Below are 24979 nucleotides of genomic sequence, written 5' to 3' on the forward strand. Positions count from 1 at the left end.
TTAAATTTAAAATAAATAAAACAAGGTATATTGATTATTCAAGACAGACCGTGATAATTTTTTTAGCCTGAAATGAATTTCAGTTAAATTCATCAAAAAATTCTTATTTGATTAAATTATTCTACTGTGTAGAATTACAGACATTTGCAGGAAGATCAATATCCAGAGTTTGGAGAAAAGTCCATCTGCCCAGCTGTCTCTGTTTGCCGTTAGCCGTGGAAGTTAAGTGAAACAAGCCGATTGCACGCTGGGGGATGTAGGCGTCCCTTTTCCGGTTTTAACCGGAGATGGAGGAGCTAGGTGTGTGGACGCCATCAAAAACAAGACGGTGTCATCAAATGTGAAAACTGAAAGGTTTCTGTTACTGTAACCTGTCGAAGCGTGCAGGTATTATCGGTACATGCGCGGCTGGATGCGCTTCAGACACACATCTTTTAAACCCTTTTACATTCAAAGTCATCCCGAACGCTAGCTGTTTGTGTTTATTTTAATAACGTACAGTAAATGAGTTGGACGAACCGTCACCTTCTAGTTTTGGGGGATCAGATCATTTCACTGTTGTTGTGTGCTGCAGGCAGCGGTGTACTGGTGCACTACCTGTGGACAGAGGTAAGTGCAGGTGAAAGTGTATAGTTCAGTTACATAGCTCAGACACAGCTGTCCTCTTACACAAAACAAACGATAGGCTGTAGTGTTAAACAGCCAGAAGCGGGGAAACAGTGATTAATAAAAAGTGTTAATGGGTTTGTGCTCTCAAACGAGGGACCACTTACGGTCATGTGAACACACGAAAAATCAATCTCCCTACAGCTACCACTAATGGTTATGTTGATATATATATATATTTGTCCAAAAGCTTACTTTGCGCTCTGAGCTATTGAACGTAAATGATATTACAGTGGTGGACAAAAACAACGACTGTGAGAGTCTACAGCCATGCTAGCAATCATGTGGGACTGTATCCAGGCACTCAGCGGCTTTTACACTGTTGTTAAGCAGGTACAGTTGGGTTAGCGTGTTAGCATGCTAACATTTGCTAATTATCATCGAACACAGTACAGATGAGGCAGATGGGCATGTGACTTTGCATTTATTTAGACAAAAAACTAAATTACAGTAGTTTGACTAAATCTTTGTCTTAAAATGAAATAGTTGTCTGATGTAATGCATCTGCTCTGATGCTTGTATGAAACCTGTAACAGGCATTTATTCCCAAACATTTATAAAGTGATTCTGTCCATTCTGCTTTAAATTACCAGACCACCCAGAGGTCGCCTTGACCAGCTCCTTATGTCTGAAGACTCGAGCAGCGATGAGGAATGGTGTACATCTACAAAAAGCCAGGCAGTTGCATACACCGAGGCAAAATGTTGGGAATGTGGCAAAAAGTTCAGCAGCATAACAAACCTGATGTCGCACTACAAAAGCCACGATATCAACGCCACCTGCCACATCTGCAAGGTTATTTTCCGACGCCTGACGTCACTCTCTACACACCTGGATAATGCACACTCTCCGCCCCTCTGCAAAAAGTGCCAGCAGTCTTTTAGTAATGTGTGGGAACTGAACAAGCATGCTGAGATACATTGCATTGGCTCAGCGCCATTTAAAGAAGCTCCCTCTTTGATTTCTGCAGTCGTCTATCAGAGTCAGAACACTGACATCTTTTCTAATGAGGTGACTGTACAGCAAAACACAAACTCAGTACCACGCAACTCAGAGTCAGAGTTGAGGCTCCAACAAAGAATTGAGATGAAGCCTGAGAGACCAGAGACACCTGAAAACAGTGTAGAGTATATAGTGGGTCAAGATGATAATGATATTGACATGGAAAGTGACTGTGAGAGGGTAGAAGATTCAACAAACTCTGAATCTGAGGACGAAAATGAGGCACTCTCTAAACCCACCAACTTGTGTGCAGATGATCCAGAATCAGATGGCGGCTCGAACTCAAGTTCAACTGATTATTCCAGTGACTCTCCCAGTAATCTGCACTCTAAAAACGCCCCTACAACCCTTCCCAGTGTTAATAGTTCAATATGTACTGCATGTGGTAGAGGGCCCTTTAGGTCAATGAAGCTGCATTTGCTGCACTGTAGTGGTATAAGGGTAAAATATCAGTGTCCACTGTGCAAGAAGCTCTTTCTAACTGAGACTGCTCTTAATGAACACTATCTGCCTTTGTATTCCTGTGACATCTGTGGCCAGGTTTTCTCCCACGAGAGCTTGTACCATCACCACCAGTGTCCCAAGGAAAGCAAATCACCTTTGGTCTTCTTTTGCTCCGAGACAATGCCAAAATCATGCAACATATGCAAATCCTTTTTCACTTCTGAGAAAACCTTGTTAAACCATGTCACCAGAGTTCACACGTCAGTGGTCAAAACCAAAGTATGCATTATTACCAGTCCATCAGCACTGACAGATAAAAAGGTTTCACCGTGTGTCTTTGGCACAGCAGTCCAGTCAGCCATCAGTAGTCCAAATGTAGTCAGCCAGGTCAGTAATGGAAAGCTCTGTACTGGCCAAACTTATGCAGGGTCGCTGTCCACCCTTGCGAAATCTAGCCCTTCCTCTCTCTTGACCTCCTACTCCCACACAGCCAGACCTCCTGCCCCAGTATGCATGGCGTCCTTTGCTGCACCTGTCAGATCAGGGAAAGACGGTGCTGTAGGTCAACCAGCCATCCATCCTCCAAGCCTTCTTTCTGCACCTTTATCTGTTCCTCCTGGAGCCCCTGACAACAACACTGCAGCCTCTGAACCTGCCTCCCCACCAGCGCCCACTATTATGGCCATGTTTGAGAATGACAGCCACGATGTGGCTTTGATGAAACGAATGAACACAGGCTGGCGCTCCAAGGTCCCTTACCCCTGCAGGCAATGTGGTGCCATCTTGCGGCAGCCCTCCTTAATGATCAGCCACCGCTACCTCCACCGAGGCCGCCGGTCACACCAGTGCCAGTGTGGCCGAGCTTTTAAGCACCGGCTGCACCTCCTGCGACATTGTGTTCAGCATGCAGAGGCCGTAAGCTACATCTGCGTCAGCTGTGGGGAGACTTTCATAGGAGCAAGGCTCTTAGCCGAGCACATGAAGGGTAAATCACAGAAAAAGTCCCGTCCTTCTGGGCGTACATGGAGCTGTAAAGTTGAGTGCAAAATGCCCTTTACATGTGACTGTGGACAATTATTTTTTAGACCTTCTGCTTACATATGGCACCAACTTCAAAACTGGACAAGAACTAAACAGTCGAGGAAACGCCTAAAATGATAAACCATCAACATTTGTCTGGATTATCCATAGTACTCTTCTCAAACTTTGTGCACCACGCTTTAAAATAAAGTGTTAAATCAAAAGGGATCTTTCACACGTCATCTCATTGTCACCATTTTATTTAATTTGTGTGTTGCCAAGTGACATAATCAAAGTAAGATCACATACACATTCATTCTTAATGGCTTTTAATTACAAGCATGTCCCGGATGTTTGTTAACATGTTTTCACCATGTGCAAATGATACATAGTAAACTGTTAGAATAAGTTCCTCATACGTTCTTTTGACAACATACTGGAGTCCAAACTAACCCAGGAACTTTTTTTTTTTTTTTCAGTATTTGGATTAAGTTAAAACAATGAAAACTCCAGTTTATCCTCCAGAGAAAGAGATAGTCCAGTTTTGGTGGTTTTTCTCACAAAGTGCATTTTTAACAGTGAGGTTTGTTTTGGGGGGATTTCTGAGTCCTCTCATGTTTTATTTATCAGATTTGTTTTCACTACAGCCTTCACTACTACAAATGTCATGCTCCTGTGAGACATTGACATTCAGGTTGAAAATTGCTTTTATCACCTTTTTTATGGTTGTTATATAAACTTTCTGACTTATGTTAACTGTCCTCAATATTAGTTTACTTAATTCATGTCCACTAGATGGAGCTGTCGGGTTGCTAAAAATTGAGCTTACAAGGCAACTTACACTCAAGTTTTATTGTTCTGAGAACAGGTGTAAACTGTTAGATGCTTTTCCTGCATCAGATGATTACGACCTTAAATGTAGACATTAATCTGCGAGTTCCAGCTGACATCTGTTCCAAGATCCCACGGACTTAGAGTTGGAAATAAACGTTATACTTGAACTGAAATTTAGTTGCCTCTGTTGGTGGAGCATCAAAACTTATCATTTCATTCACAATGAACTCGGCGGGTTGGAGGAAAGCAGAACAAAGAGGAAAACTGCTAGAGTCAGAGTTTTATATACAATAAGATTTTGCAAAAAAACAAACAATCAGCTCGGTAACCATTAAACTGCCTGCTAATGAAAAAGAGAATTTGCAAGAGGCTTGTATAAAACTGATTAGACAAACATGGTTAAAACATTGCAGATTTAAAATAAAATTAGTATGTAAAAAACATATATCTTATTCCACAGGAATAAGGAAGTGATGGAGTCCATCAATGAAACCTTACATTTAGCAGTTACGAGAGCAATCCTGGAGCCTTTGACAGTTTGGATTACAAGCATCTCCACAGACCTTTTTTGAGATTAGATTAGATTAGATCAGTTCTTTCATTGTCACAAACCCAACTTCTGAAATCACAACAGATTTCTTGAAATGCACAGTGATTCTTCTTCCACAGTGAATAGAAGTCTTATTTTATCTGTATAATTTTACAGCTATGAGTCACTGTGCAGTGCACTCAGCACAGGGCCAGAAGATGAGATCTTTAGTAGGCATGCCAGTCCTCCAAGTGGTTCAGCATGTTAAGAGTCTGGAGCAGCTCTGGGCGGGGAGGATTTACCGTCTCATTTTCATGGATGTTGTACATGAAAACACTGAAGGCAGTTAACTGTCTCCATTCTTAACACATGCATAGAGCCATGTCACCTGTAAAAAAAAAAAAAAAAAACTCAACTGCTTGTTATTTTCAGTATAGCAGACATTTCCCGATTCAGTGTAGATACCACATCCTGCAGTATACCGAACGTTAGCGAATTTGTGCAGCTTCACCTGCAGCTCTAACTGTTGTTTACCTGATCTCTGGGTTGCGGTGACGTAGGACCTGAGACAGCAGCTCAGAGGTTTGTTGGAAGCAGCGACTCAGTTCGTCTAGCTTTTGCTCCATGGTGAGGATACGCTGCTCCAGCTCCCGATAGGAGTTGTTCCAGTTGGCGCTCAGGTCGCACATGATCATCTGCATCTGTGGTAATAAGTCACACAATTCAAATGCAAAGATTTTTGTATGTAGGAGGGAAAAACACTGTGGGTGACACTAAAGCCATAAACCTGTCTCACATTTCTGAATTCTGTGCAGACACATTTTAAATGCATGTTGTCAGATTTATAGCGAAGCTTTAGAGAGGTGATGTCTCTTACTTGACTGACTGGCACACTATTATGTTGTGCACATGAGACAGCTTCAAGCCAACTCACTGAGCCAGGCTCAACACCACTCAAATATTGTCGACTTAGAAACTGTGTCATTACGTTTGGCAATTTGATTTCAAAGGAGAAGCCAAGAGCAACAATTTTGGTTACTTTTTTAGTCCTCTATGCTCAATGTGCCTGTGGCTCAACTGCATTTAGTCAGTAAGAGAAAGCAGCATGGCTAGCTTACAGCACTGACTGTACAGACTGTCAGACTGTAACTAAATGATTGCAAAGTGACCCTGGCATATTTTACCATCTTACCAAGGGGGCTACACTTGGAGACTGGTTTGTTTGGAAACCAGGTTTGTTTTCCATATAAATCAATCAAGAAAATGCATTTTAAAATGCACAAATTACACACCAGTGCCTCTCGCTGGGTAATGTCTTTATATCTTGGGTTTATTCCACATGGAAAACTTTTTTGGGCCTCTGAATTCCTGACACAAATGAATCCTGAGACGTTTTATGGAGATTTTTTAACAAGCATTTAATGTGTCTGAACACCTAGTGATAAACAGCAGACTGTAAAATACTGCATAATAGTCTATGTAAGTAGTGAGTGTTTTTCGGGAGATCTTTGTAATCTTATTTGGCACTAGAATTTCCCAATGAAATGTGCAAAATATTCCAGTGACAGCTGTCGCTCACCTTTGGGAGGTCCACCATCTCACTTACGTAATCTCTCAGCTGTCTTTGTTTGAGGCGTAAATGCCGAAATCTGTGCAGAAAAAAAAAAAGGTTTGATAGATCTCAGTCATGTGGAAGTATTTCAAACATGAGCACATTTTAATTGCATTATTCCAAATGTTAAACTGAGACAAAGGAAGGGGAAACTGTTCAAAGTAATTTCATGTACAAGTGAAGGACAAAGATCATTTCTTTGTCCTGTTTCTGGGCTAATAGAAAGACTCCTTGAACAACATGGAACATGGAATTGTTTATGGAGGGATATACTACTTAACATGCAGGAGTGTTGCTGTGTTTGTTAAAACGTTACAAAACCCAGATAGAAGGTTTATGACATATAAAGGTGAAAAAGGTCTAAATTTAGTATCTTAGATGGATGAAATCAGAAGTAGCACCAAAAATGAAATATTGCAATCAAGCATCCAGGTATTCCGTTCTTAATCCCATGGTGTGGAGGTGCCTCCCAGTAGTACTTTCCACAGTGTATTTATTTATAGTGGTTCTGTCCAGTGTAAAGCAGGAAGTACAATCTCTCCACCCAGGCTAACACACACTCACACACATGATCCTGTTGTCAGGGTAGTGACTATACACTTTTGGACTTCGTGTCTCGTGCATTTCACTTGTTCACGAAGGAGGACTTTGGGCTCAACAACAAGAAGAAAGCACTAAAATGGGAAAAAAATGTACAAAAATATGATAAAATAAAATAAAGATGGCTCCTCATTGTAACGGTATCCATGTTCTTTTCCTCGATGAGTGTCTCAGAAAATGTACATCATATTTTGTTTCACAAACTATACAGTAAATAGTAAAATAAGTAAGTAAATAAATTTTGCTTACATGTCTAAGAGCTTTGCCTTGAATTCTGTGTAATAAAAGGGTGGGCCCTTGTTCACACATGCCCTGCCCACATAAAAGAGGCCAACAAATCTAATTACTAATCTAAATCAGCCATTAAAAACTGTGACTCCGCAAGCATGTTGACATAAAGTTAATGACCCGTAAAATACACATGTAGGGCACACAAACCACCAACTGCTTACATCCCTCGCCCAGACACAAACACACAGACATCCTTGCCTGAAGCTATCATTTTGCGATACAGTAACTCACACTCTGATGGCTTCCAGAAGGCATCTCTGGTGTCTTCTGTGCTCACCGCGGTTGCCCTTTGTCACGTTTGTGCGATGCAGAAGCCAGCATTCCCTCAGCACATTAGCAGCAGCGTGGCGGATCTGGTAAACAGAAACATCCGAATCGACAGATCAAACAAGGAAGTTCCAGGAGCAGAAACGTGATGATAAGAGTATCAAGATAAAGTCAATAAAACTTGCAGGCCTGACTGACAAAAACACACAGAGCTTATCATATTTTTTTTTAGACAGAATCTAGAATCTTTCAATCATTTAAGTGCAGGAAATAAAATCATGAGTCATCGAAGCAAGTTGATTAAATCCAGATAGTTTTTCCTGTCCGGCCTTTTTTGCTCTATGATGCTTATTTCAGATAAAACAGACTCACGAATGTCTTATTTTCACAGTGAGGCTCACATACAAGAATTTGAAAAAACAGGCCATACAGACTAGAAGAGAGGTTTAGGCATTGCTTGATTTCTCCTTATATCACTTTTTTCTCACTTTTCTCTTTGATTCTATTCGTGTCTGTTTGTCTTCCTGCCCAAATCATTGTAAGTGCCCCGTGATGATGTCACTCTGGCCCTGTTGTGGGGGTTATTAATAGAGGCTGTCAGTGTCTACATCCAGATGTCTTCCCTTGTTCCCATCAGTGTAAATCTGGACTGTGCCAGATAGCTGAGAAGGACGCACGCACATGCACAAATACACACACACACAGACCAAAACAACCATAAGCAAGGCATAAAGATGCACCTAGTGACAGGATGCAGCCACCGGGAGAAAGGAAATGGTTGTATCCTCCAAAGCAGCGTACCTACCACAGTCAGGCACTGCTTTACTATTGGGTGAGAAGCTGTAGCACTGCATACAAAGCACACACTGAAACTAAGACAGTAGGAACTCTATAGATCATTACACAAATATGTATATACATTATAAAACACTTTTCTGACTTTTATGACAATGTTTTCTGGTATGCTTTTATTTATCAGACAACACCTCCTTCCCATCAAAAAGCAAACACTTGAATCCTGTCCAAGGCTACAAACAGAGTAACTCTTATGCAAGCCACTTCCACACACGCTCACACACGTAAGCTCAACCAGTTTCCTGCCTACTGCTGCACCGTCCTGAACTGACACAAGTTTCTTTCCTGACAGAGATAAGATTATTTCCTCTGTTTGACGCCTTGAAAAGGCTATAAAGAGGTTGGCAAACCTCATCTCCCCCCTCTTTTCCCACACTTCCCACGTCCTCTGGTGTCTCTTATTTAAAGAAAAAAATGATAATTATAAAAAGAGTCAAAAACCAAAACATGCAGGCGACATGGAAAGTAGTGACGCTTCCATCCTGACAACTACATCCGCTTCATCATCTGTCTTGCTACTCTGTAGAAACCTCTGAGGGGAGGGGGGATGGTTGACTGTACTAAACATTTATATTGGGAAGCTCTTTTGATTACAAGATTAATATTATCACAAAAATACTGAAAAAAAATAACATATGTCGTAACTTTTTTTTTTAAAGTTTATATTTGTCTTTTTCAAAGTTGGTACAAGAGAGTCAGTGATGCAGTTAGGGTTTATTCAGTCACAAGACGCCATATCTAAGAGGGTTTTCTAAGATTTAATTGTATGTAAAGACTCTATTTTCATTAAAAACTTTACTTACTACTAAATTAGCAGAATTTTACGTTTTGTCCCATTCAATACAATCATTATTATTTCATATAAAATACATTAAAACGTTAAAAACATTATTATTATTATTATTATTGATACAATAAACATAATGATAATAATAATAATATATTAAAATGTTTAATATTTACCGGCTTTCACCGCTGCCTCCATCCACTATCCACTTACAGTTACAGCAGCACACAAACAACAGCAGCCGACGGAGCTGCTCTGTCCATGCAGTGTCTGACTTTTTTCAACAGAAAAATGAGTGCACCGCAGCCCCTGTCAACCGCTGGAGGTAGCCGGAGGCCTCTGGATGTAGCCACCTAGCCCAGTCGATGCTTTAGCAAAGAGCTAACTGCCAGTGCCTGTCTATGGGGCTGTCACTCAATGTAGCCACGCCCTAATTTATGTAAGAATTTTAAGCCTAAATAACACTAAAATGGTGGACTATCAATAGAGACCAAAAACAAAAAATGTACCAGGCTGAAAATATTTTTTTAGGCTGTAAAGTTGGCTATTTTAACATGAGGGTCAGTGGAGAATTGCTCACTTCTGGAGCCAGCCCCCAGCAGCAGCCGAGGAACTTCAACTTTTTGAAAGCGAAAGTGATCCTCACTGCTGAAACCTACAACTCCCCCCTTGATTCAAAAACACATTACAGCATACTTGGAAATTGATACAGCAGTAGGCCTAATGTGAATCATATGTATATTTTGTAGTACCTGGGCCAAAACATGCAAAAAGTATGAGTGATGCAAATGATTCCAAATTGCAAAGTGGTGTAAAAATGGTGATGCACATCCAAATGTCAAACACCGGAAGAAAAAGAAAAACTGCGAAACACAGAGAATAATGCCCAATTTGGTGAGCAGGTACATATTTCAGTGTTCCATTTTGACTATATAAACATAAAAAAAATTCTTTGCTCTTACCCTTTTAGAGATCTGGATGTCCAGCATGAAGAAGTGCACATGTTTCTCTCCCTTGTTCAATGCCAGCTTCTTGGTAACAACTGCCACCAGCATGGCAGTGCAGGCTACACCCTAAAACCCAACACACACAAACACACACACACACATACACAGCTGTTGGCACGGTTACTGATATAGTTACCATCTGCCTCAACAAATTCTCAATGATCGTGCAAGACTGATCCAGAGTACTGGAGTGACATCAACAAAGCAGTGCTTGAAAGAGACTGCTGTTAATGTTTACAGGCTGATTTTAGGACCTGATTTTGTCTGAATCCTCAACAGTGACTATTGCGTCTTTTGCCTCACTATTCCCCTCAAGGGAAAGCACTTATTCAGAAAACTGAATGTTGATCTTCATACCTCATATGGGTTCATCCAATAAATCAAAGCTATATATACACAGAGAGTTCAATGGTTGAACACAGGCCTCTGTGGCACTGCTATAATAGTGCGGGTTTCCTTTGAGAATAGCGTTGTGCTATTGCTGGACAGGGAACTACAAAATGATGGTGAATATTCGGATGGGCCGCAGAGCGAGTCACTTCCGCATAGTCATACAAATACACACGTCATAGGACAAACAGACAAAACACTTAGCTGAACTCGTGTCCACCGTGGATAATGATTAAAGCTAGTATTTACCTGTTTTCCTTTTTCCAGCTCGCATTAGAGAGAGACAAAGAAGGAGAGAGCAAGATCAAGCCTGAGCATAAGACAGCACAAACCAGAGTTTTAAAAGATATATTTATCTTTCACTCCAACAGCCACAAAATATCCATCATTACACCGTCTGTGAAACCAGGGAGGTACAAAATCTTTCCTTGGATCCATCCACACATGGTGATAGGATGCAAACAGTGTTGTCAACCCCTGAACACAGCTGCAAATTGAGTTATGGCTGGAGGCAAGCAGAAGTGCTGACCATAGAGGCTTTCAGCCATATTACAGGTGTGAGCATCAACCCAGTCACTGGCTTCCAGAACTGCCCTGATGGGAGTAGGAAATTTATTTTTTTCCAAATCATGGGCACAGGTTGGCACACCCTCCTGTTGTAGTGGTGCCAAAGACAATAAACCACCTAAAAATGGATATGGTGGAAAGTTTTCCCTTATAAGGGGGGAAGCTTATAAAAACAAGTGAGATGGAGAAAGACGGAGGGAAAAGATTGTTTTCCACTTTGTCACAGAGGTGTCTAAACTGGACCCGTGCCCACATCCAGAACCACGGCGGCAACTCTTATCTGCTTCTACCAGAATTTAAAGCAGCACCGGTGAGGCAGCTGGCAGCAAACCACAGTCTACTGCCTACTCAAATACACAGCCACTCCTAGCTCTTGGTGACTTATTGTGTATTTTACTTTATGGTAACTCTGTGTTTTATCTCAAATATGATTTTCCCCTCCCTTTGACCTTTCATCTCTATCTCTGACCTTCCCTTCCACCTCCAGTCTTAACCTTGCCATTCCGTTGCATCATAAACAAAAACTGCAATATTACCATGCTGTGACAGAAAAACACAACGCATTTTGCTCTCACTTACTCCTGTGCACAAAATAAAAATATCTGAAGTGACTGTGATGCTTTCTCTACTTTCTCTTTGAGTTTTTATTATTTCTTTTGTTCTGTGATAACACAAAGAACTAATCTAAAATGAACTTCTAATGTGACATATCTCCACAAGATATGATGAGGAGGAAAGTCAGCGGGCGCAGCATAACCATGTCATCACTCAGCAGAAACATCACGTTCCATACAGATGTTTTGTGTGGATTGCACAGTGCCCACAGCACGCTGGCAGTTCCCCTCCTTCAGTCTTTTCGTGTGAGTGCCTGGTACCGCCAAGGTCCTGCACAGGCACCATCCATTAGTTTACAGCTGTGGTCTAAATCACACAGACAAGGGAATGAAAGCATTCAGGTCTGTCAGCACCGCTAGGGTGTGCAGCCGGGCAATAACAGTGTAACATGTCCAAGTGGAATAGAGCGGAACAGAGCAGAATAGGCCTGGATAGAACACAAAAGACGCAGGAGAGTAGTGAAACAAACTCGGCTGACCTGATATGAAGTGGGAAAAATTAAATAGGAAAATTGGGGAAGAGTTGTTGCAATGGAACAGAGCAGAAACGGGAGGGTATGAAACAAACCAGAGAGAAGGATTTGGAAGAGTGTGGAACAGAATAGAGCAGAACAATATGGAACAGAACAGAAGGCATCAAAATAAAGCAAATCAGAACAGAATATATTGGGGAGGAAGTGAATGGAACAAAATAGACTGATATAGAACAGAAAACAAGGAACAAAATGGAATGAAATGAGACAAATCAGAGCATTAGATGTGAGTGAAGCACATTGAAATAGAACAGGATAGAATAGAAGACGGAACAGAACAGAGAAGAAATTGAGAAAATGTGAAAGCAAGAGAAGGTTTGACCTGAACAAAGAGAACACAGCATAGCAAAATGAAAGGAACAGCTACAGAACATCCTGTTTTTGTGGATTATCCACCTGATGATGACGCTGAGAGATGTCAAGTGGTTTCGGTTAAAAACAAATACAGAATTGACACAAAGACACCACTCTTCGTGCTTACCATTCATTTCTGTTAAAACTGCTGTGCTGGCTAAATAATTCTCTGTTAAGAGGCTAAAATAACCACTTGTAATGAAATAACAGGTATTGTGTGTTTTGTTACTTCAATATGTGCTCAGTTGAATGCAATTTCTTTAGCATTTGCACAAAATTGCTTTTAAAAACCTCTGCATTTCTTGACGAATCTCAAAAGAGCAGAAAAATCTTCACTGTCTTTAACAGGACATTTTCTCAGCAACCAGCCCAACCTAGTTACCATGACTCCAGTGAAGAGACAGACCGCCTTGCCACAGCTGGTGGTGGGCGCCACATCCCCATAGCCCACCGTGAGGAAGGTGATGGCTATGAGCCACAGAGCTGTGTCCATCTGGCCTGTTGATGCTTGGGTCTGCCTGCAAGGAGGAGAAATCCAGACTGAGACTATGTCACTACAAAATGCATTCTTATTTGATGCAAATTGATGCAAAAATGCTGTAGGAATTCAGTTTTTTATCATGAAACAGCCAATGACCTAACGTAACTAATATAATTACAATATTAAAGTGGCAACTATCACAAATTGTACGGCAAAAAGGAAATAAATTCATGGTCTGTTTCATGTTGACTTGTATGCTTGCCTACAGACAATTTCACATTTGTGCATATTCAGTTGTAGGCTTAAAGATTTTTAGGGTCACACTAGCAATCGCTTGGAATAAAGTGTACAAACATTCATTTCCATTGACAATAATCCATTTTCCCTGTAATTAGTACCAAATTACATAGTCTTTTCACAGAACCTTCTTATGATCGCACTTTTACATCTATCAGTTCCTTTCTTTGAAATTTTAGGAAACTATAGGACTTATAGGACTGTCATACCCTGATGCCAAAACTCAGCCCATTAGTCTATGAATCTGTCTATAACTCTATGGTTTTTTAATGCTTCAGTAAATGAAACACCCGTTTCCTTGATTCATGTGAACAATGAGTCTTCTGAGTTTGATAAAGGTGTGGTCTGGTGTTCTACAGTATTTGGTGAGGTTAGGAAGTAGGTGTCAGTGTAAACTTGTAAAATATTGTAAAGCATGAGTCCAATGTATACTCGGCAGAAACCACACAAAGAGGTAATTCAGCGCGTGAGCGTTCGTCTGTCTCCTGGATGTGGCAATCAGCTAGTATAGAAAATGGCTGGTGTAACAGTGCAGTGCTAAAAGATCTGGTGGTTTTATCAGCTATCAATCAAAGGCTCTTTTATTACTTCTGACAAGTCAAAACATACAAGACTGAGACATGTGAAAGTGAAGGAAAAACCTCCCATTAAGGTTCAGATGAACAGATGACCTCACACTGTTCAACAACAGCCAAACAGACGGCAGAGCATCAGGCTGAAGTTTAGTTGGCTCACATCAAAGCAGATCAGAATACGATTATGAAATTAATTATTGGAAATACATTTTTAATTGGAAAGTCAAATTGACCATCAAAGTTTCTGCGTGTTTGTGAGTGCTATGACGAAACACCATTCAGTATTTTTGTCTGTTCTTTCAGATGTCAACTTTCAACAAAATAGTGAATAGAGCCTGATAGCTGTATAGCGTTTCCTCATTTTATTTTGTTTCTATTTGGATCTTATGGAAAAATGTGATTTGGTTAGTCACGTATTTGCTAAATCAATTGTTAAAGGCGACTTTTATAAAAAACATAGTCAACAATGTTAAATCTAATGGCGCAAGAGATTGCTGTGGAAAGCAAACAACTGGCATTCTTTCAGAGTTAACATTTTCTAGTTGTTGAGTCCAGTCAATATTTGTTGAGCAGGAACGGCTCTCACATAAAACTAGAAACAGCCAAGCAAAGATGGCTGTATGTCAAATGTAAGTCAAATATCTTTTACACTCAAATTCACTGTATTTTATAATTCTGCCAACAGTTCTAAGTGAAACGCACACCTAATTTCTTTATGTTTAAGATAGGAACATCGATGCCATGCTCATATTGGTATCTTATTGATTAAGCTACAGTCAGCAGATGGTTAGCTTAGCACACACACTGGAGGCAGAAACAGGTTGCTCCTGCCAAAGATGGAAAGCTACTTTTCTTTACTTTCGTATAATTTTGAGCTACTTGCACTTGCATTTGTCCATTGTCCAATTCCATTTTAGGCTAGAAGATTGTCACAATGGATAATGTCACAAGCTTTTAAAATACAACACATTGTTAAAGATTAAACCAGCGGTTGCAAAACGCTTTGGCTTCTTACAAAAAGCAGCGAGTAGTCTGGGTCACATTTCAGATGCCTGAGTTGTTAACAGCTCTACCACATAGTGATTTTTTTCCCCTCTAAATGTTTCACATGGTTCTATTTCAATAGCTGTTCAAATGATCCAATATCACAGCAAAAATCAAAGATTAGAGAAAAAGTCCAAAAACTGAAAACAGATTTGTGTATCAGAAGTTTGTTTTTTCTTCTTTCCTCTCCCATTAATCATCTCACCCTCTCAGATTTATCTGGCGTCCCTGTTTATAAAACTGTACCTCTAGCAGCTACAACAGTAACATGATGCTTACACATTGATACTTCAGTATTAATCATCTAACAATGTCATGTATAATAATATATAAGTCAAAAGGATCAAACAGGCACTTTTACTCTAATACTTTCACAACATTTTGCTGCTAATACTTATGTACTTTTACATAGGCAGGATTTTTCATGCAGTAATTTTACTTGCAATGGAGTATTTTTACATGTATTGGTACTTTTTCCTCAAGTAAAGGATCTGAATACTTCTTCCACCTCTGAGTCCAGCACATAACCACCCACAAAACCGCAATGCGCCATTCTTACCTTTACCTGCGGACAGAGTCTGGCTAGTTCTGTTTATGCTTGTTTCCAGTCTTTATGCTGTGCTACGATAGCTGTCTGTGGGCCATAGTTTCATATGCGCCTTACAGAAATGAGAGCAGTTTCAATCTTCTCATCTAACTCTCAGCAAGAAGGAGAGTAAAGCGTATTTTCCCAAAATAAATACATTTCTTAAGTGAATTTGTGGACAACATGTTTTTGAGGCTGTTCAAAAGAAAGTTTTTTTTGTAACTTCTCAACATAATTTCAGCAGATTAATGAATTCTTCAGGGCAGACTGTTAATTGAAGTCTTTCCCATTTAAAACGATTACTATTCTTGATGGATGTCCCTCATAATATGAACACTCAGTCTCCAAGCTGGGTAATTATTATAATGTTTAGTATGCACTGTATACAGTTTTGTTGCAAGCAGTCTGACTTATAACTTTTAACTCCACAACCTCACTCCAGCTGTATTGATTACTTACATGAAGTTCTGTTTCCCTACCTCTCACACAGAGTAAGCATCCAGGACGCAGTGAGCCAGAAGAAGACAATGAAGACCAGCAGCGTGCGTGCCGGGTGTTTGTTCATCAGTACCTTGAGAACAAAGCGGAAGGTGAAGTTGATGTTGTTAAGTGAGCCGATGCTCCTGTAGGAGGCACTCAGCAGCACTTTGCTGTGCAGCAGGATGGCTCTGTGCACCAAGTACAAACGGAGGAACATCAGCACTGACAACAGCAGCTCTATGTCCAGCAGGGCCTGGTTGTGATGGTTGGAAACACAGAGTGGAGCTGTGGAAGACGAGTTGGTGTGGAGGCCCACTTTCCAGTATGTGCCAACAGGATGGATAGAACAGACCAACAGCTCCAGAGTGATCACAAGGACCCTGTGGCTGGTCATGGCAATACGCCAGTCCACCTGGTTGTGGTCATTGACAAACAGCTGAAAGATAGAGGAGGACAGTGAGGACAGAGCGTGAGAAAAGATGACAACCGTGATAAAAGTTGGAGATGGAATTGATATGCTATTTTTATTAGATGACTGTTTGATTAAACCATTAGTGATTCTGTCTGGCCAACGGTTCAGCTGAATCAAGTTAAACAATACACATATTTGTGCATCTGTGTATCACAAGCACAAAAAAAGCAGTAGAAGAAGAGGTTTAACAAAAATGCAAATACATAGTTCTCCAGAGTACACCATATTTGTAAAGGGCTGTGATAAGAAAAATGTTTTTTAAGCCCCAAAAGATAAGAATGCTGCAAAACCACAAATATCCAACAGTTATCTGACTGGAAACTTGTATACTAGTTTGCATTAGTTCACTTGAGAACTACTAAGAGAATGTGTTCATCCCCTCAATCTTGCAGCTTTAACGCACTTCAGTTTGTTCAAGAAAGTAAAAGAAATTAAGAAGGTCAAAACTCAGCGAGATCAAACCCCAGTTTCATTCGTAACAACTTTTCCTTGCTCCACTGATTGAGACACCTTGATGTTCTTGCATGATTTAGTTTGTCACCTCTGACACCCACAAATTAGAGCCACGCCAGGCATTGCTGAACACTGCATGTGTGCTGGTCTCCACCCTGAACCTGCCCTTCCTTATCTTGTAAACGCACTTGGCATGGACCCCTCTTGTATCAGACACACATGACTTGCAACCAGACAGAAAACACTGTAGGTCAGAGTACAAACCCTGCAGCCAAACCAGAATGATAAAAAAAAAAAAAGACATGACTCCTGCAATGTAATTCAGCATTTGAAAGCATTGTCCATTTACACAGTTCTTTTTGCACTTGTTGTTGCACTTTATCGAATACAGATGCTGTGAGTGTGTTTGCTCTGTTTAATTTCAACTAAATCCCTTTATATAGATTGAATTCACACACAATGGCAGCAAGCCATACAGATTGGAAAAATATTACAGCCGCAAAGTTGTGCATGTCTGTGTGGGCTAGGATTTTCGTCCAAGGTTTTTTACGCATACAGCAAATAAAACACAGATAATCAGTGTTGAGGCTACCATCACTGGACCGAGAGCTCCTTCTAAAACATTTGGCCTCAAGTATCTTAACAAAGTATCATTCCAGCCAAGTTAATTTGGAACAAATTTTACTTATTACTGGTATAAAAAGTGATGAACAAAACACGGCAAATCGAGCCTCGAAGGCCAACAATACACCTATACATGCACACACACTTACGCCCTGTACACAGGGTGCCCAGGCTGATGGAAACAAGGGGAAAAGGCAAACTCACCCTGATGTCCTTATAATGGAAAGCTATAATGAGGATGAGGAGACACCCAGTGGACAGGCTGATGGAACAGTTGATGATTAAGGCGATGTTTGAGCCCTGGAAAGGAAATGGAGAGAAGAGCGATAAGGCATAAAAGGAAGGCTTTCTACAACAGCTGATTAATTAGTGAATTCATAAATTAGTTGTGTAGACTTTCTTTCTTATGTTTTTTTCTCCCATAATTGGAACGGCCATTTTCCCCCCAGACAGTGTGTGCAGACAGCTACTGCAAGAAGGACAGATCCCTCAGCAGCTTCCCACCCACGAACAACTGTGCTGCCAATTGTACCAAGCATTAAGCGCGAGTCTCTTCAGTGGTGGACAAGTGCTTTTTCATCTGCACCATGCAGGCGCCCCAGGCTCTGTGCGACCTTAACTGACTTTCATATGTACCCTTAATTCACGCAGAATTTTGGTAAAATATCAAAACCGCTTTGTAGTGCTGAAACAGTTGATTCATTCAAATCAATCAACAGAAAATTAATTCCCAATTCATGGTTTATAACTTTTTTTGTCTTTGAGTGTGATATCAGTACAGCCAATGCTCTCTGATCTGTGATACTCTCAAAAGTGTGTTCATCATCTTTTCTTTATAATAAAGCTTGTGTCAGAGATTTCCTTTTCAGAAAAGATTATTTGGAACTACTTTAAATGGAGTATCTTGCCATTTGTGTTACAACAGCATAACTGAAGGCTGCTCCAATTCTTGCCTTTCCAAAAGGAGCTTCATTAGAATTTTACAGAACTTAGGCCTAATGAAAGTGGAATTACTGATTCTGTAATGTACTCCAAAAAAGAACATACAAAGCCACTCAATTACAGTAACAAGAGCGCTTGTAATTAAATACTTTCCATTCCAGTGACCTGAATGCAGGAGACACAGATACACACACTGTGATGGTTTGTTCCTAATTGGCTAATATGTTTTCACAAACTGAATGAAGAAATAAGCATAGGCCTCGGCCATGTATCACCTTGGTCTCAGCAGGTTAAAGAGCTGTACCCTTTATTCATGCATCTCAGCGCAACTGATGCAACGTCAATGGAAGTTTTTAACGGGAAGTGCAGTTTAATGTGGTTTACAGTTAAAAAGATAATTACAAACTTTCAAACTTGAGGAAACTTGAGCGTGTAGGTGGTATGGTGTGACGTCCATTGGCAAGGTACGTTGTTTTCCAGTTTCTCCCATAGCATCCACATCATGTCTGTATTTCATCCAGGGCTAATTAGAAGACCCCACAAAAGCTCAACATTTCACCACATTCCATAACAGAGAGTTCAACAACATCTTTCTTGCCGAGTTTCTAAAAATGTTTTTGTAACGTTTTTCCTGTTGGAAACAGTCATTTCAAGCCCGGTGAATCTAATTTGGGTTAACCTTAACACGGATTGTTTCTCATAGTCTTGGACGGACAACGAGCCACCGTAACCAGGACAGGCCACCCAAGGCAAAGCAAAAGAAAAAAAAAATAATTAAAAATAAAATACCAAATCCAGTCGTCTGGTTTGTATGTTCCATAATAAATAAATACTTTCCAAAGCAATAATAGATGCATCTGACTTTAGTTTTCTAATGCGGTTTGTTAGTCAGTGTGGTTTCATTAACTTTCACCTTGGTTTTTGTGCCATAGGTCACTTATGAAACTAAAGCTATCCTGTAATGAACTTACAAATAACCTTAGAAATAATATCCAACAAGATTATGATACTGATGTAGTAGGACAGTCACAGGAAAGGAGACATCACAGAGGGTAACAAAAGCTATAAGGTGCCTGCACAGTGAAGTACCTAGAGGATACATACAGAGATTCTGAATGTGTCCTGATGAGTGAATTTGAGACTGATGTTTGACAAGCTGCACCTGGCATCATGTAGACGGTGTACAGGACAGGTGTGGCTGATTTTCTGTCAGAGAGGAACAAAAACCTGCACATCACTATCCCTCTAAGACCACAGGAATGTAGGATACCATTTTACTTCATCCTGTACCACAACCGTTTTAGTGTTATTTAGGCTTAAAATTCTTACATAAATTAGAGCATGGTTACGTTGAGTGACACCTCCATAGACAGGCACTGGCAGTTAGCTCTTTGCTAAAGCATTGGCTGGGCTAGGCAGCTTCATCCAGAGGCCTCCGGCTACCATCAGCGGTCGACAGGGGCTGCAGTGTCCGTGTTTGTTTGTCAATGTTCGGGTAGGTTTTTGTGACAATATGGCTTGTTGTAGTGTAGACTGTACTAACCGACTGTCGAAGGAGTCTGTGTTGCAGTTTTTTCGGTAAGTAAATTTCTCACTATTTTACCTGGATGTTTGCAGTAATTAGCATGTATTAGCATATTTTACCGCTGGCTTATGACTTAATTGTCGATTTATGGTCGCTGCTGATACAGATAGAGGACCGTTGTTAGGAACGCTGTTGCGGTGTGTTCCGTGCTCTCAGAGTCCGTTTATTGCGGGAATACGAGGCTACAATTTTATTTCGTCCCATTTTTCTGTTTAAAAAGTCCGACATTGCATGGACAGAGCAGCTCCGTCAGTAAGCGGCTGCTGTTGTTTGTGTGCTGCTGTAACGTAAGTGGATAGGGGGTGGAGGCAGCGGTGAAAGCCGGTAAATATTAAATATTAAACATTTTAATATATTATTATTATCGTTATTTTTTATTGTTATCATTAATAATAATGACAACAACAACAACAATAATAAAGTTTTTAACGTCTTAATATATTTTATTAATATGAAATAATAATGATTGTTTCACAGTTAAATTATAGGCTAGAAATAAATTTCCCCCCACAACTACACCAAACCCTGCAGCTCCACCTAAAACCTCTCTATCTGAAACAGTCATGTTTAAAACATGACTTAAAACACGTCTTTTGTATGCTGTGTGTCGCGGTTACACGGGGTCGAGCTATTCCGGTCGGACTCGGGGACTGTCGTGTGGTGGATGTAGCTGTGTGTAGCTGCCGCTTAGCTTGTTAGCCTAGCTGATTAGCTGATTAGCCTTAGGCTAGCTCGGTTGCTCCAGCTAAGTGGCCGCGTTCTCGGCCCCGGCTGACCCGTAGAGTAACCGCTTCTTCGCCAAATATGGAAAATACACTCCCACTAAAATCCAAGATGGCGCAGCTCAAATGCCCATGGTTTGGTCACAAAACCGACTCATCGAAACCAATGGGTGACGTCACGGGTGCTACTTCCATGTCTTATACAGTCTGTGAGTACTGCTGGTTTTCCCTCGTGCTAACTATTTATATGGTTAACTGCTGTGTCTCATCAGCCCTCCAGATATTGTATTAGGACTGAGAACCACTGCCCTACAGAATTATTATAGGAAGCTTTAGGAGAAGGATGGTGATTCATGACCACTAATTGTCATAGCAAATCTTACTGCTTATGGGCAAAAATGTAGTTAATACACAGAATGCTGCGTCTGGGGTGAGCAGTGACATGTTGCACACGTGGGAAGCTACTGTAGACACCATACTAGTTTGTGATCTTTTCAAAATTTTCATGTGGGTCATATCCTGTATGTAAACCAGATTTCTATATGTGAGTGAAATGTAACCACATTGCTGTAATCTGTCTAAACTTATAACAACTCTAACACAGAATGAGGCCAGCAACACTTAACATAGCTTCATATTAATATTTAGAACTATTTTTAACAGAGGAAAATGACTATATTGCTATATGCCTAGTTGCTATTGCTTGTGTGATCCAAAGCTAAATCTCCGTATTTATACGTATTTGCCCCTGCGGGCAGTCTTTTTCCATCAAGCCTGGGAGCTTGAGGGTCCTACGCAGTGTCATAGTTTGTTCCTAGGACTGCACTTCTGGACAGAGATCTCAGATGATGTTCTAACATCTGCTGGAGCCACTCTCCCAGTTTGTGGGTCACAGCCCCAAGTGCTCCGATTACCGCGGGGACCACTGTAGTAAAATTAATTAGTCATAGCTAACACATTGCTCTTTCATCCACCTATGGCCCTGGTCTGATGTTACTTCAAAATAAAAATAAATAAATAAATAATGTAAAGTCACACCAGGAGAAAACAGCCACGAGGTACCTGAACAGAGGATATAAAGCTCAAAAGGCAAGAAATGTGCAGAGTAAGAAATGAGCAATGTAGACCATCCAATACAAAAGCTTGTTAATCTGCCAGTCAGTGCAAACAGTTAAACACATGATATGTATCTCTCATTAAATTAAAGAAGACACAGGTAAAACCATCATGACAGGAAGGTTAAGAGGACACACTCTGAAAAATACAGACCGAAACTAACAGCTAGCGCAAGCACCCAGTGAGTAGGTGTAGTGGCTGCTCTGGCTGGTTGGATGCTTTTAAGGTTATGTGCAAAGGAGACAGAACAGTTGCGCTATCGCACATTTACTGGAAGGATGTTTCGAACCTGTAAAGACTGTCTAACCAAAATAAGTTTTTCTCCTTGGGACACCAATGTTGCCTCTTGTGCTTGATCGGACAAACCTGTCCTGCAGTCCTATAATCACATGTTTGAGAACCACAGTCAGTAGAGCTCATCAAAATTATCCACTTTAGCCGCTGTTCAAGTATCAATGGCCATTCTTTGAAATACTGGACATCGTCTTCAATTTGCCAGTCTCAATATGTGGATATTGCTCTTGATTATAAAGTCATTCCAGGAAAGTCGTCAAACAGTTGCAGCAAAGAGGACATGAGGTTGCATCCAGGTCAAAGTGCACAGTTCTGGCTCTAGCCCAGCCAAACTCAAGACATAGAGACTTTCAGACTGGCCATGCAAACACTCTAATTATACACTAAATGATGTGGAAAGATAGCCTGAAGTACTGTGAGCAATCTCGCTGTAGGGGAAGAGGTGAAATGTGGAAAAACGTTCCATAAATAGCCCTGTTTTCGTGCATAACCATGAAAAGGTATGCTTAAAATATAACTTTGTAGACTGCTGTTAACTTTGATAGGGCAGCTCCAAAATTTCTTGCAGCATACTTAAAAAATGGCTTTAAAAATAAAAAGCAATAATATCGTTTATGCGCTACCGGCCACTGCAAAGATGCTGCGTTTTGTTAAGACAGCTCCCCTCTATGAAAGTCACATGTCAGTCTACAGGGGAGGAGGACCTCACACTCATGACTTGGACATCACACAGAGTTTAAAGATGAATGCTGACAATAGTTATATAAGCTAGGGTTAAATCACTAAAGCAGCCTCTCCAAAATAATATGCTTTAACTGCGGCAGAGAACACTTTTCCAGTGCATCAGCATTTCCGTGGTACCGAAGCTGATGCCTGTTGTTAGGAATGGACAGACAACACCTGTTCTTGGTTCGTATTTGTAAACTGGAATAGCAATGTCATACTTGTGCCAGCACTGTTAATTTCACGACCGTGTCTCTCCAGTTCCAACTATCTGAACGCATCAGGCACAGTTTTGAAAGGGTCAGGCCAAATTTTCATAGGTTTCTCAAAAGATTGCGAGTTAGAAACGTGGGGCTGTTTGACACTGTAATCAATCACTGACTTCACAGCATGGAGGTGGTCTGATGTTTTGCAGCACGCATGAGAACTTTTTTCCACATGTGGAACTGGCGTGTGCTGTAGGAAGTCAGGGGGAGTTAATAATTTGTTGATTGTGTGGCCTGGCATTGTTATCCACTGAGATCTGCATGTTAATGTCATGAGGCTGTGCTACCAAATAGTGTGTCTGGAAATGGACTAACTAATCAGTAGGTCAGGGAGGTTCAAAGCCCAGGTGCAGATTCTGCTGTTGTGCTGCATGGGTCCCGCGCTGTCTGCTAATCAAGGAAGTTGTTATGACAACAAATAGAGCCAGTTGTGTTTTCTTTTCTGTACCAATTATAGTCAATTTAGTTACTGAAATATGTCAGGGAGAAAAGACAACATGGTTTAATATCAGTCTGTTGATTTCTATGTATTAGTTCCATCATAGTCTCAGTGAAAATCTTTATTTTGGGCACTTGTAACTGCTACACAGGGAGATGAAGAAGAGTGGAGAGGCTGCCTCACAGCAGCAGACCGGTCGTTAACAGGATTTGGTTTCACAGCATGATGCTGAAAGCAAGACGGCGGTGATTTTGTGGATTATTTTATCATTTAATGATGAGTTCAAGGGCCAGCGGTAAAATACAGTATCTCAACCAGCTGACAAGAGCAATGTGAATGTAATGTTGGTGTAAAAGAATAAAAGAATCATCCGCTTTACAGAGCCTGCACTGCTGTTTAAATGGTCTGACTTTGCAGATGTAAATGCAGATGTGCGCTGACTTAAACCCTTTAAAACACGTGCAAAAGGGCAATTCGTCACTATAACTCAAGTTCTCACTTGATTTGTGAAATTGACATTTATTAGCAGAAGGCATCATTATGAGAGCTACAGTGGAAACGGGGAGCCGGGAGGCTATCAAATGTCAACAAAACTAAAGTGTCTCATTTCAGACATTTCCTATTTATTTCTAAGTAGCAGCCCTATTTGATCACCCATACGCAGGCCAAGACTTCAGTGTGGTTAATGTCTCACACCTACCGGTTTATAAACGAAGGGACATATCTCGGCGTGGATTATCATAAGCAGGATCCCGAGGAGAGCGGTGCCCAAAGCCAATGCGCAAAGGCGCCTTTTATCCTCTAATAAAACTTTTCTGTCTCGCAGTCTGTGGAGGTTGTCTCCCTCCATAAGAGTTGTCCGCTTCCCGGGAAGTGACAGCGGTACGGATACTTCTGCCGAGTCCCCGCTGTTTCGATTGATCAAGCCATCGCAGTTCACGCAGTCCACTTTGGAGTCGCCGTGCAAGCTGCGGTTTGTCATCTCCATCTCCAGAGCGCACACGAGACGGCCGCCTGTCCCTCTCTCCCTGTCGTCGCTCCTCGATGCTCCGTCCTCTGTTTGTCCGGTCTCCCCTTTGCTTCCCTCCCAAATTGGGGAAGGCATAGTCCGATGGGCGCACTGTGTACCAGGCCCTTCTCTCGTTTGCTGCTCATCGAAGTAGCGAAGTAGGTTTACCAAAACACTTGGTCTCTAACACACCCTCACCTTAACACTCCTTCCAACCGGCGCGGCGTGATTACGCGCACTGATGCCTTCTGGACATCGCAGTGGGCCGTGTGCTCTTATTTGCATGGGTTATTATTTTAGGAGTGTGCGTCAGTCTGCCGCAGATGAATTCTCTGCGTGCTGTGTGTGTGTGTTTGTGTGTGTATATATGTGTGTGTTTGTGCGTGCTTGTCTATGCGAAATGCGCTCCGAAGGAACTACGACGCATTAAAGTTCAGGAATATTACTAGTAAATCGTTTTAAAAGAAGAAACGAGATTTTTCTTCGTTTAATTTGGATC

At 41.0% G+C, this 24979-nt stretch overlaps 2 protein-coding genes across 4 annotated transcripts; one reads left to right on the forward strand and one right to left on the reverse strand.

Moving 5' to 3' along the window:
• Positions 1 to 288: 288 nt before the first annotated feature.
• si:dkey-79d12.4 (zinc finger protein 16) lies at positions 289 to 3356 on the forward strand. Of its 2 annotated transcripts, none has more exons than XM_041043818.1 (2): positions 289 to 609; positions 1260 to 3356. In XM_041043818.1, the coding sequence occupies exon 2, from the start codon at positions 1291 to 1293 to the stop codon at positions 3268 to 3270; it is 1980 nt and encodes a 659-aa protein (XP_040899752.1). In that variant the 5' UTR covers positions 289 to 609; positions 1260 to 1290; the 3' UTR covers positions 3271 to 3356. The 2 variants fall into 2 exon arrangements, with proteins under 2 accessions (XP_040899752.1, XP_040899753.1); XM_041043819.1 differs by lacking the exon at positions 289 to 609 and adding an exon at positions 892 to 999.
• Positions 3357 to 3584: 228 nt separating this feature from the next.
• Positions 3585 to 24820, reverse strand: kcnn4 (potassium intermediate/small conductance calcium-activated channel, subfamily N, member 4). 2 transcript variants are annotated; one of them, XM_041043828.1, is made up of 9 exons: positions 24172 to 24820; positions 17589 to 17684; positions 15835 to 16271; positions 12755 to 12890; positions 9870 to 9980; positions 7230 to 7351; positions 6075 to 6144; positions 5030 to 5196; positions 3585 to 4883 (listed from the first exon to the last, which is right to left on the reverse strand). In XM_041043828.1, the coding sequence occupies exons 1-9, from the start codon at positions 24574 to 24576 to the stop codon at positions 4880 to 4882; spliced, it is 1548 nt and encodes a 515-aa protein (XP_040899762.1). In that variant the 5' UTR covers positions 24577 to 24820; the 3' UTR covers positions 3585 to 4879. The 2 variants fall into 2 exon arrangements, with proteins under 2 accessions (XP_040899762.1, XP_040899763.1); XM_041043829.1 differs by lacking the exon at positions 3585 to 4883 and having other exon boundaries at positions 5026 to 5196.
• Between the last annotated feature and the right edge of the window lie 159 nt (positions 24821 to 24979).

This window comes from Toxotes jaculatrix, chromosome 8 (genome assembly GCF_017976425.1).
Source record: "Toxotes jaculatrix isolate fToxJac2 chromosome 8, fToxJac2.pri, whole genome shotgun sequence".
Lineage (NCBI taxonomy): Eukaryota > Metazoa > Chordata > Actinopteri > Toxotidae > Toxotes > Toxotes jaculatrix.